Source organism: Myxine glutinosa, chromosome 7 (genome assembly GCF_964187855.1).
Source record: "Myxine glutinosa chromosome 7, kmMyxGlut1.1, whole genome shotgun sequence".
Classification (NCBI taxonomy): domain Eukaryota; kingdom Metazoa; phylum Chordata; class Myxini; order Myxiniformes; family Myxinidae; genus Myxine; species Myxine glutinosa.
In genome coordinates, this window is record NC_136267.1 from 8,970,292 (window position 1) to 8,983,754 (window position 13,463).

At 46.4% G+C, this 13,463-nt stretch overlaps 1 protein-coding gene across 1 annotated transcript in view; it reads left to right on the top strand.

Moving 5' to 3' along the window:
- Positions 1-11,220, top strand: part of LOC137430697 (N-chimaerin-like) — a 247,066-nt gene extending 235,846 nt beyond the window's left edge. The window contains exon 13 of the mRNA XM_078781272.1: positions 10,968-11,220. Coding sequence (XP_078637398.1) covers positions 10,968-11,139 — 172 coding nt within the window. The 3' untranslated portion in view covers positions 11,140-11,220. The remainder of the gene's footprint in view (positions 1-10,967) is intronic.
- The last annotated feature ends 2,243 nt before the right edge of the window (positions 11,221-13,463 follow it).

Sequence of the window (13,463 nt, forward strand, 5' to 3'; positions counted from 1 at the left end):
ACATCACATCCCAGAACACTGGACACTAGCAATGCTGTCTTTGTGACATCACTTCCCAGAACAATGTAGACAAGCAATGCTGTCTTTGTGACATCACATCCCAGAACACTGGACACTAGCAATGCTGTCTTTGTGACATCACTTCCCAGAACAATGTAGACAAGCAATGCTGTCTTTGTGACATCACATCCCAGAACACTGTACACTAGCAATGCTGTCTTTGTGATATCACTTCCCAGAACAATGTAGACAAGCAATGCTGTCTTTGTGACATCACTTCCCAGAACACTTTAGACTAGCAATGCTGTCTTTGTGACATCACATCCCAGAACACTGGACACTAGCAATGCTGTCTTTGTGACATCACTTCCCAGAACAATGTAGACAAGCAATGCTGTATTTGTGACATCACTTCCCACAACACTGTAGACTAGCAATGCTGTCTTTGTGACATCACTTCCCAGAACACTGTAGACTAGCAATGCTGTCTTTGTGACATCACTTCCCAAAACACTGTGGACTAGCAATGCTGTCTTTGTGACATCACTTCCCAGAACACTGTAGACTAGCAATGCTGTCTTTGTGACATCACTTCCCAGAACAATGTGAACTAGCAATGCTGTCTTTGTGACATCACTTGCCAGAACAATGTGGACTAGCAATGCTCTCTTTGTGACATCACTTCCCAGAACACTGCACACGAGCAATGATGTCTTTGTGACATCACTTCCCAAAACACTGTAGACTAGCAATGCTGTCTTTGTGACATCACTTCCCAGAACACTGTAGACTAGCAATGCTGTCTTTGTGACATCACTTCCCAGAACACTGGACACTAGCAATGCTGTCTTTGTGACATCACTTCCCAGAACACTGGAGACTAGCAATGCGGTCTTTGTGACATCACTTCCCAGAACAATGTGGACTAGCAATGCTGTCTTTGCGACATCACTTCCCAGAACACTGCACATGAGCAATGCTGTCTTTGTGACATCATTTCCCAGAACACTGTAGACTAGCAATGCTGTCTTTGTGACATCACGTCTCAGAATACTGTACATTATCAATGCTCTCTTTGTGACATCACTTCCCACAACACTGGAGACGAGCAATGCTCTCTTTCTGACATCACTTCTCAGAATACTGTACATTATCAATGCTGTCTTTGCGACATCACTTCCCAGAACATTGTACACTAGCAATGCTGTCTTTGTGACATCACTTCTCAGAATACTGTACATTATCAATGCTGTCTTTGTGACATCACTTCCCAGAACACTGTACACTAGCAATGCTCTCTTTGTGACATCACTTCTCAGAATACTGTACATTATCAATGCTGTCTTTGTGACATCACTTCACACAACACTGGAGACGAGCAATGCTCTCTTTGTGACATCACTTCTCAGAACACTGTACACTAGCAATGCTCTCTTTGTGACATCACTTCTCAGAATACTGTACATTATCAATGCTGTCTTTGTGACATCACTTCCCAGAACAATGTGGACTAGCAATGCTCTCTTTGTAACATCACTTCCCACAACACTGGAGACGAGCAATGCTCTCTTTGTGACATCACTTCTCAGAACACTGTACACTAGCAATGCTCTCTTTGTGACATCACTTCCCAGAACAATGTGGACTAGCAATGCTCTCTTTGTAACATCACTTCCCACAACACTGGAGACGAGCAATGCTCTCTTTGTGACATCACTTCTCAGAACACTGTACACTAGCAATGCTCTCTTTGTGACATCACTTCCCACAACACTGGAGACGAGCAATGCTCTCTTTGTGACATCACTTCCCACAACACTGGAGACGAGCAATGCTCTCTTTGTGACATCACTTCCCACAACACTGGAGACGAGCAATGTTCTCTTTGTGACATCACTTCTCAGAACACTGTACACTAGCAATGCTCTCTTTGTGACATCACTTCTCAGAATACTGTACACTAGCAATGCTCTCTTTGTGACATCACTTCCCAGAACAATGTGGACTAGCAATGCTCTCTTTGTGACATCACTTCCCACAACACTGGAGACGAGCAATGCTCTCTTTGTGACATCACTTCTCAGAACACTGTACATTATCAATGCTCTCTTTGTGACATCACTTCCCACAACACTGGAGACGAGTAATGCTCTCTATGTGACATCACTTACCAGAACACTGTACACTAGCAATGCTCTCTTTGTGACATCACTTCCCAGAACACTGTACACTATCAATGCTCTCTTTGTGACATCACTTCCCACAACACTGGAGACGAGCAATGCTCTCTTTGTGACATCACTTCCCACAACACTGGAGACGAGCAATGCTCTCTTTGTGACATCACTTACCAGAACACTGTACACTAGCAATGCTCTCTTTGTGACATCACTTCCCAGAACACTGTACACTAGCAATGCTCTCTTTGTGACATCACTTCCCAGAACACTGGAGACTAGCAATGCTGTCTTTGTGACATCACTTCCCAGAACACTGGACACTAGCAATGCTGTCTTTGTGACATCATTTCCCAGAACACTGTAGACTAGCAATGCTGTCTTTGTGACATCATGTCTCAGAATACTGTACATTATCAATGCTCTCTTTGTGACATCACTTCCCACAACACTGGAGACGAGCAATGCTCTCTATGTGACATCACTTACCAGAACACTGTACACTAGCAATGCTCTCTTTGTGACATCACTTCTCAGAACACTGTACACTATCAATGCTCTCTTTGTGACATCACTTCCCACAACACTGGAGACGAGCAATGCTCTCTTTGTGACGTCACTTACCAGAACACTGTACACTAGCAATGCTCTCTTTGTGACATCACTTCCCAGAACACTGTACACTAGCAATGCTCTCTTTGTGACATCACTTCCCAGAACACTGTAGACTAGCAATGCTGTCTTTGTGACATCACTTCCCAGAACACTGGACACTAGCAATGCTGTCTTTGTGACATCACTTCCCAGAACAATGTGGACTAGCAATGCTGTCTTTGTGACATCACTTCCCAGAACACTGGAGACTAGCAATGCTGTCTTTGTGACATCACTTCCCAGAACACTGGACACTAGCAATGCTGTCTTTGTGACATCACTTCCCAGAACACTGGACACTAGCAATGCTGTCTTTGTGACATCACTTCCCAGAACAATGTGGACTAGCAATGCTGTCTTTGTGACATCACTTCCCAGAACACTGGAGACTAGCAATGCTGTCTTTGTGACATCACTTCCCAGAACACTGGACATTATCAATGCTCTCTTTGTGACATCACTTCCCACAACACTGGAGACGAGCAATGCTCTCTTTGTGACATCACTTCTCAGAATACTGTACATTATCAATGCTGTCTTTGCGACATCACTTCCCAGAACATTGTACACCAGCAATGCTGTCTTTGTGACATCACTTCTCAGAATACTGTACACTAGCAATGCTCTCTTTGTGACATCACTTCTCAGAATACTGTACATTATCAATGCTGTCTTTGTGACATCACTTCCCAGAACAATGTGGACTAGCAATGCTCTCTTTGTAACATCACTTCCCACAACACTGGAGACAAGCAATGCTCTCTTTGTGACATCACTTCTCAGAACACTGTACACTAGCAATGCTCTCTTTGTGACATCACTTCCCACAACACTGGAGACGAGCAATGCTCTCTTTGTGACATCACTTCCCACAACACTGGAGACTAGCAATGCTCTCTTTGTGACATCACTTCCCACAACACTGGAGATGAGCAATGCTCTCTTTGTGACATCACTTCTCAGAACACTGTACACTAGCAATGCTCTCTTTGTGACATCACTTCTCAGAATACTGTACACTAGCAATGCTCTCTTTGTGACATCACTTCCCAGAACAATGTGGACTAGCAATGCTCTCTTTGTGACATCACTTCCCACAACACTGGAGACGAGCAATGCTCTCTTTGTGACATCACTTCTCAGAGCACTGTACATTATCAATGCTCTCTTTGTGACATCACTTCCCACAACACTGGAGACGAGTAATGCTCTCTATGTGACATCACTTACCAGAACACTGTACACTAGCAATGCTCTCTTTGTGACATCACTTCCCAGAACACTGTACACTATCAATGCTCTCTTTGTGACATCACTTCCCACAACACTGGAGACAAGCAATGCTCTCTTTGTGACATCACTTCCCACAACACTGGAGACGAGCAATGCTCTCTTTGTGACATCACTTACCAGAACACTGTACACTAGCAATGCTCTCTTTGTGACATCACTTCCCAGAACACTGTACACTAGCAATGCTCTCTTTGTGACATCACTTCCCAGAACACTGTAGACTAGCAATGCTGTCTTTGTGACATCACTTCCCAGAACACTGTAGACTAGCAATGCTGTCTTTGTGACATCACTTCCCAGAACACTGGACACTAGCAATGCTGTCTTTGTGACATCACTTCCCAGAACAATGTGGACTAGCAATGCTGTCTTTGTGACATCACTTCCCAGAACACTGTAGACTAGCAATGCTGTCTTTGTGACATCACGTCTCAGAATACTGTACATTATCAATGCTCTCTTTGTGACATCACTTCCCACAACACTGGAGACGAGCAATGCTCTCTTTGTGACATCACTTCTCAGAATACTGTACATTATCAATGCTGTCTTTGCGACATCACTTCCCAGAACATTGTACACTAGCAATGCTGTCTTTGTGACATCACTTCCCAGAACACTGTACACTAGCAATGCTCTCTTTGTGACATCACTTCTCAGAATACTGTACATTATCAATGCTGTCTTTGTGACATCACTTCCCACAACACTGGAGACGAGCAATGCTCTCTTTGTGACATCACTTCTCAGAACACTGTACACTAGCAATGCTCTCTTTGTGACATCACTTCTCAGAATACTGTACATTATCAATGCTCTCTTTGTGACGTCACTTCCCAGAACACTGGAGACTAGCAATGCTCTCTTTGTGACATCACTTCTCAGAATACTGTACATTATCAATGCTGTCTTTGTGACATCACTTCCCACAACACTGGAGACGAGCAATGCTCTCTTTGTGACATCACTTCTCAGAACACTGTACACTAGCAATGCTCTATTTGTGACATCACTTCTCAGAATACTGTACATTATCAATGCTCTCTTTGTGACATCACTTCCCACAACACTGGAGACGAGCAATGCTCTCTTTGTGACATCACTTCCCAGAACACTGTAGACTAGCAATGCTGTCTTTGTGACATCACTTCTCAGAATACTGTACATTATCAATGCTCTCTTTGTGACATCACTTCCCACAACACTGGAGACTAGCAATGCTCTCTTTGTGACATCACTTCTCAGAATACTGTACATTATCAATGCTGTCTTTGTGACATCACTTCCCAGAACAATGTGGACTAGCAATGCTCTCTTTGTAACATCACTTCCCACAACACTGGAGACGAGCAATGCTCTCTTTGTGACATCACTTCTCAGAACACTGTACACTAGCAATGCTCTCTTTGTGACATCACTTCCCAGAACAATGTGGACTAGCAATGCTCTCTTTGTAACATCACTTCCCACAACACTGGAGACGAGCAATGCTCTCTTTGTGACATCACTTCTCAGAACACTGTACACTAGCAATGCTCTCTTTGTGACATCACTTCCCACAACACTGGAGACGAGCAATGCTCTCTTTGTGACATCACTTCCCACAACACTGGAGACGAGCAATGCTCTCTTTGTGACATCACTTCCCACAACACTGGAGACGAGCAATGTTCTCTTTGTGACATCACTTCTCAGAACACTGTACACTAGCAATGCTCTCTTTGTGACATCACTTCTCAGAATACTGTACACTAGCAATGCTCTCTTTGTGACATCACTTCCCAGAACAATGTGGACTAGCAATGCTCTCTTTGTGACATCACTTCCCACAACACTGGAGACGAGCAATGCTCTCTTTGTGACATCACTTCTCAGAACACTGTACATTATCAATGCTCTCTTTGTGACATCACTTCCCACAACACTGGAGACGAGTAATGCTCTCTATGTGACATCACTTACCAGAACACTGTACACTAGCAATGCTCTCTTTGTGACATCACTTCCCAGAACACTGTACACTATCAATGCTCTCTTTGTGACATCACTTCCCACAACACTGGAGACGAGCAATGCTCTCTTTGTGACATCACTTCCCACAACACTGGAGACGAGCAATGCTCTCTTTGTGACATCACTTACCAGAACACTGTACACTAGCAATGCTCTCTTTGTGACATCACTTCCCAGAACACTGTACACTAGCAATGCTCTCTTTGTGACATCACTTCCCAGAACACTGTAGACTAGCAATGCTGTCTTTGTGACATCACTTCCCAGAACACTGGACACTAGCAATGCTGTCTTTGTGACATCACTTCCCAGAACAATGTGGACTAGCAATGCTGTCTTTGTGACATCACTTCCCAGAACACTGGAGACTAGCAATGCTGTCTTTGTGACATCACTTCCCAGAACACTGGACACTAGCAATGCTGTCTTTGTGACATCATTTCCCAGAACACTGTAGACTAGCAATGCTGTCTTTGTGACATCATGTCTCAGAATACTGTACATTATCAATGCTCTCTTTGTGACATCACTTCCCACAACACTGGAGACGAGCAATGCTCTCTATGTGACATCACTTACCAGAACACTGTACACTAGCAATGCTCTCTTTGTGACATCACTTCTCAGAACACTGTACACTATCAATGCTCTCTTTGTGACATCACTTCCCACAACACTGGAGACGAGCAATGCTCTCTTTGTGACGTCACTTACCAGAACACTGTACACTAGCAATGCTCTCTTTGTGACATCACTTCCCAGAACACTGTACACTAGCAATGCTCTCTTTGTGACATCACTTCCCAGAACACTGTAGACTAGCAATGCTGTCTTTGTGACATCACTTCCCAGAACACTGGACACTAGCAATGCTGTCTTTGTGACATCACTTCCCAGAACAATGTGGACTAGCAATGCTGTCTTTGTGACATCACTTCCCAGAACACTGGAGACTAGCAATGCTGTCTTTGTGACATCACTTCCCAGAACACTGGACACTAGCAATGCTGTCTTTGTGACATCACTTCCCAGAACACTGGACACTAGCAATGCTGTCTTTGTGACATCACTTCCCAGAACAATGTGGACTAGCAATGCTGTCTTTGTGACATCACTTCCCAGAACACTGGAGACTAGCAATGCTGTCTTTGTGACATCACTTCCCAGAACACTGGACATTATCAATGCTCTCTTTGTGACATCACTTCCCACAACACTGGAGACGAGCAATGCTCTCTTTGTGACATCACTTCTCAGAATACTGTACATTATCAATGCTGTCTTTGCGACATCACTTCCCAGAACATTGTACACCAGCAATGCTGTCTTTGTGACATCACTTCTCAGAATACTGTACACTAGCAATGCTCTCTTTGTGACATCACTTCTCAGAATACTGTACATTATCAATGCTGTCTTTGTGACATCACTTCCCAGAACAATGTGGACTAGCAATGCTCTCTTTGTAACATCACTTCCCACAACACTGGAGACAAGCAATGCTCTCTTTGTGACATCACTTCTCAGAACACTGTACACTAGCAATGCTCTCTTTGTGACATCACTTCCCACAACACTGGAGACGAGCAATGCTCTCTTTGTGACATCACTTCCCACAACACTGGAGACTAGCAATGCTCTCTTTGTGACATCACTTCCCACAACACTGGAGATGAGCAATGCTCTCTTTGTGACATCACTTCTCAGAACACTGTACACTAGCAATGCTCTCTTTGTGACATCACTTCTCAGAATACTGTACACTAGCAATGCTCTCTTTGTGACATCACTTCCCAGAACAATGTGGACTAGCAATGCTCTCTTTGTGACATCACTTCCCACAACACTGGAGACGAGCAATGCTCTCTTTGTGACATCACTTCTCAGAGCACTGTACATTATCAATGCTCTCTTTGTGACATCACTTCCCACAACACTGGAGACGAGTAATGCTCTCTATGTGACATCACTTACCAGAACACTGTACACTAGCAATGCTCTCTTTGTGACATCACTTCCCAGAACACTGTACACTATCAATGCTCTCTTTGTGACATCACTTCCCACAACACTGGAGACAAGCAATGCTCTCTTTGTGACATCACTTCCCACAACACTGGAGACGAGCAATGCTCTCTTTGTGACATCACTTACCAGAACACTGTACACTAGCAATGCTCTCTTTGTGACATCACTTCCCAGAACACTGTACACTAGCAATGCTCTCTTTGTGACATCACTTCCCAGAACACTGTAGACTAGCAATGCTGTCTTTGTGACATCACTTCCCAGAACACTGTAGACTAGCAATGCTGTCTTTGTGACATCACTTCCCAGAACACTGGACACTAGCAATGCTGTCTTTGTGACATCACTTCCCAGAACAATGTGGACTAGCAATGCTGTCTTTGTGACATCACTTCCCAGAACACTGTAGACTAGCAATGCTGTCTTTGTGACATCACGTCTCAGAATACTGTACATTATCAATGCTCTCTTTGTGACATCACTTCCCACAACACTGGAGACGAGCAATGCTCTCTTTGTGACATCACTTCTCAGAATACTGTACATTATCAATGCTGTCTTTGCGACATCACTTCCCAGAACATTGTACACTAGCAATGCTGTCTTTGTGACATCACTTCCCAGAACACTGTACACTAGCAATGCTCTCTTTGTGACATCACTTCTCAGAATACTGTACATTATCAATGCTGTCTTTGTGACATCACTTCCCACAACACTGGAGACGAGCAATGCTCTCTTTGTGACATCACTTCTCAGAACACTGTACACTAGCAATGCTCTCTTTGTGACATCACTTCTCAGAATACTGTACATTATCAATGCTCTCTTTGTGACGTCACTTCCCAGAACACTGGAGACTAGCAATGCTCTCTTTGTGACATCACTTCTCAGAATACTGTACATTATCAATGCTGTCTTTGTGACATCACTTCCCACAACACTGGAGACGAGCAATGCTCTCTTTGTGACATCACTTCTCAGAACACTGTACACTAGCAATGCTCTATTTGTGACATCACTTCTCAGAATACTGTACATTATCAATGCTCTCTTTGTGACATCACTTCCCACAACACTGGAGACGAGCAATGCTCTCTTTGTGACATCACTTCCCAGAACACTGTAGACTAGCAATGCTGTCTTTGTGACATCACTTCTCAGAATACTGTACATTATCAATGCTCTCTTTGTGACATCACTTCCCACAACACTGGAGACTAGCAATGCTCTCTTTGTGACATCACTTCTCAGAATACTGTACATTATCAATGCTGTCTTTGTGACATCACTTCCCACAACACTGGAGACGAGCAATGCTCTCTTTGTGACATCACTTCTCAGAACACTGTACACTAGCAATGCTCTCTTTGTGACATCACTTCTCAGAATACTGTACATTATCAATGCTCTCTTTGTGACATCACTTCCCACAACACTGGAGACGAGCAATGCTCTCTTTGTGACATCACTTCCCAGAACACTGTAGACTAGCAATGCTGTCTTTGTGACATCACTTCTCAGAATACTGTACATTATCAATGCTCTCTTTGTGACATCACTTCCCACAACACTGGAGACGAGTAATGCTCTCGATGTGACATCACTTACCAGAACACTGTACACTAGCAATGCTCTCTTTGTGACATCACTTCCCAGAACACTGTACACTATCAATGCTGTCTTTGTGACATCACTTCTCAGAATACTTTACATTATCAATGCTGTCTTTGTGACATCACTTCACAGAACACTGTACACTAGCAATGCTCTCTTTGTGACTTCACTTCCCAGAACACTGTACATTATTAATGCTGTCTTTGTGACATCACTTCCCAGAACACTGTACATTTATCAATGCTGTCTTTGTGACATCACTTTCACTCCACAGTCAGTGGGAAAAATTACAATTAGTTTGACTTAATCTTCATCTTTATGAAACAGGAACCGCTTCCCATCCTCCCCTACCTGGATTCCATCCTGTTTGTCCATGTTCTGTCCTCTGAATTCTGAGCATCAAGTGAGGAAGTAATATGTACAATTTTTTTTTAGCTCACCTGGACTTTTGTTATGTGAGGTCATGAGATTGAGCAGTGTCTGTAGGTAAGTCAGTCAGTCAGTGAGTGAGTCTGTAAACACCTGAGTCGTTATCGCTTGAACCAAACACATGATGTTGGTGAAACTTGGCGATGGCTGCAAATCTGATACCTAACAAAGGTGCATCTTCCGCATCCAAATCTGCGCTCAATAAGGGGGTCTCCACGGTGCTTTGACCACCCAAAATAGGTATTTCCTCTCTTCTCTGAAACAACACACACAATGTTAATGAAACTTCATCACAACCTTTATCGTCCATGTTGTAGCAAAGCTTGTTCACGGTATTAAGAATATCAAGGTCGAAGGTGGTCTGTGGGGTGTTTGAGTGACTGTTGCGCCTGATCCAGGTAAGCTTCAGGACTCACGGTCCTATTTTTTAATGTCACCTGTCATTGCTTTTACCACCTGGCCGACCTGTCGAATGACCTTCCCCTTCCTTTGTTCAACCTGGATTGTCTCACGACGCGTTGTTCTGTCCCTCCCATCGTTTGAATCACCTGAGCCAATATTCATACGGTCTTCCCTGCCAGGTAAGTCACCTTGCCCAGTCTTTTGTTGCCTTTTCTGTTTTTTGATCCCTCGTTGAAATTATTTGAAGGGAAAACAAATCTGCGGAAAGGAACTACTTACAGTAATAGGTAGTAATGAAATCAGATCGCATTCATTCATGTGACCTTACCTTGCTTTGTGTAACCTGCACACCAGGCTCACGCTGTACGAGAAGGAAAACCTGATGAACGCTGAGAACGTGGCCATAGTGTTCGGGCCGACATTGATGCGGCCGATTGAGCAAGATGTGATGGCGGCTCTTAACGATATCCGGTTCCAGCGTCTCGTCGTGGAGCTGCTCATTCGACATGAGGAAATCCTATTCTGAGCATCTACCTGTTGGGGTGTTCAACAATGGAGTGTACATGTTTTACCCATAATGCTTTGGGATATTTTACTACTTGAAGTATTCACTGCATCATTGTGGGGTGGGGAGGGGGCGGTGAGCAGGATGGGGGGGAGGGGGAGTGAGCAGGGTTGGGGGGGCGGTGAGCAGGGTTGGGGGCGGTGAGCAGGGTTGTGGGGTGGTGAGCGGGGTTGGGGCGGTGAGCGGGGTTGGGGGCGGTGAGCGGGGTTGGGGGCGGTGAGCGGGGTTGGGGGCGGTGAGCGGGGTTGGGGGGCGGTGTGCACGGTTGGGGGGTGGTGAGCAGGGTTGGGGTGGTGAGCAGGGTTGGGGGCCGGTGAGCGGGGTTGGGGGCGGTAAGCAGGGTTGTAGGGCGGTGAGCAGGGTTAGGGGCCGTGAGCGGGGTTGAGGGTGGTGAGCAGGCTTGTGGACAGTGAGCAGGGTTGTGGGGTGGTGAGCGGGATTGGGGGCGGTGAGCGGGGTTGGGGGCAGTGAGCGGGGTTGGGGGCGGTGAGCAGGGTTGTGGGGTGGTGAGCGGGGTTGGGGGCGGTGAGCGGGGTTGGGGGCGGTGAGCGGGGTTGTGGGGTGGTGAGCAGGGTTGGGGGTGGTGAGTGGGGTTGGGGGCGGTGAGCAGGGTTGTGGGGTGGTGAGCGGAGTTGGGGGTGGTGAGCAGGGTTGGGGGTGGTGAGCAGGGTTGGGGGCGGTGAGCAGGGTTGGGGGCGGTGAGCAGGGTTGGGGGTGGTGAGTGGGGTTGGGGGCGGTGAGCAGGGTTGTGGGGTGGTGAGCGGAGTTGGGGGTGGTGAGCAGGGTTGGGGGTGGTGAGCAGGGTTGGGGGCGGTGAGCAGGGTTGGGGGCGGTGAGCAGGGTTGGGGGTGGTGAGCAGGGTTGGGGGTGGTGAGCAGGGTTGGGGGCGGTGAGTGGGGTTGGGGGCGGTGAGCGGGGTTGTGGGGTGGTGAGCGGGGTTGGGGGTGGTGAGCAGGGTTGGGGGTGTTGAGCAGGGTTGGGGGTGGTGAGCAGGGTTGTGGGGCGGTGAGCAGGGTTGGGGGTGTTGAGCAGGGTTGGGGGTGGTGAGCAGGGTTGGGGGTGTTGAGCAGGGTTGGGGGCGGTGAGCAGGGTTGGGGGCGGTGAGCAGGGTTGTGGGGTGGTGAGCGGGGTTGGGGCGGTGAGCGGGGTTGTGGGGTGGTGAGCGGGGTTGGGGCGGTGAGCGGGGTTGGGGGCGGTGAGCGGGGTTGGGGGCGGTGAGCGGGGTTGGGGGCGGTGACCAGGGTTGGGGGGCGGTGACCAGGGTTGGGGATGGTGAGCAGGGTTGGGGGGCGGTGTGGAGGAGGGACTGACTGAGACTGGACACAGACAAGTGTTGTGTACATAAACCCGCACATGTACACACTTGCTTTGGATTGTATTTGTTTGCAAAATGTTGCGGAATGCAATTTACCAAATGAGGTGTATTTATACTTTTCAGATCGTTTGTTGTGGAGATTAATTAGAATGTGTAAACGATGCTCGCATTTCAAGAAAAGTCTCAGCTCGAGTAGGCGACGTACTTGCTGTAATTTAAATAGTTTACAGGTGAATGGCTGCGTCAGGTGCTCTGTCCTCCTGCGAGTGTGATTGGGCACTGACTGCACCCTGTGCTTTACCTGTGTGCACCTTTCTCGTCCATCACGCAGTCAGTTGTGTAAAGTTTGCGTGCGATGGCTGAAAGCAGTTTCTCTATTTCACAATCCCGGAAGCATTGTGCTCTTACCTGCACGTCACCCTTCGGCTTGGAACACCTTTACGTCCGATTGACGTTTTGATGCAAAAGTCGAACTCGGCAATAATGGACAAAGAATGATCCAAAATAATTTGTCGGACTCTCACCTGTCGGCTGAGTACGTTGTCATGTATGCATTGTTTACATTTGCTTTTGTTCCATTTCCTGTACTGGAGTCATTTGCAAAGGTGTACACCTGAACCTCTTCGAGATACCTGAAACTGATCGTTTCCTTCCTCCTCATTTCTTTCTAACCCACTCTTTTTCCTACGCTGTTTGTGCATTGCACCTACCTTGGTACTCATTACCTTTATTAAATAGCAAATACCCTGGATATATAGAGTACACGAGTACCACGATGTCCTCTAAAGGTGTTGTTTGGACTTCACGCTCACCTGCTCACCAAGCGACCACGCTCGCTCTGAATAATCCTCCACTCCCTCGTCTTCCAACTCTTTTGCTCCATTGCACTTCCAGGACATTTTCACCATCCTGCTCTCGTGCGTCCAACTCCTCTGTCATCTCGTGCACCTTCACCTCCTCACCTGGATTT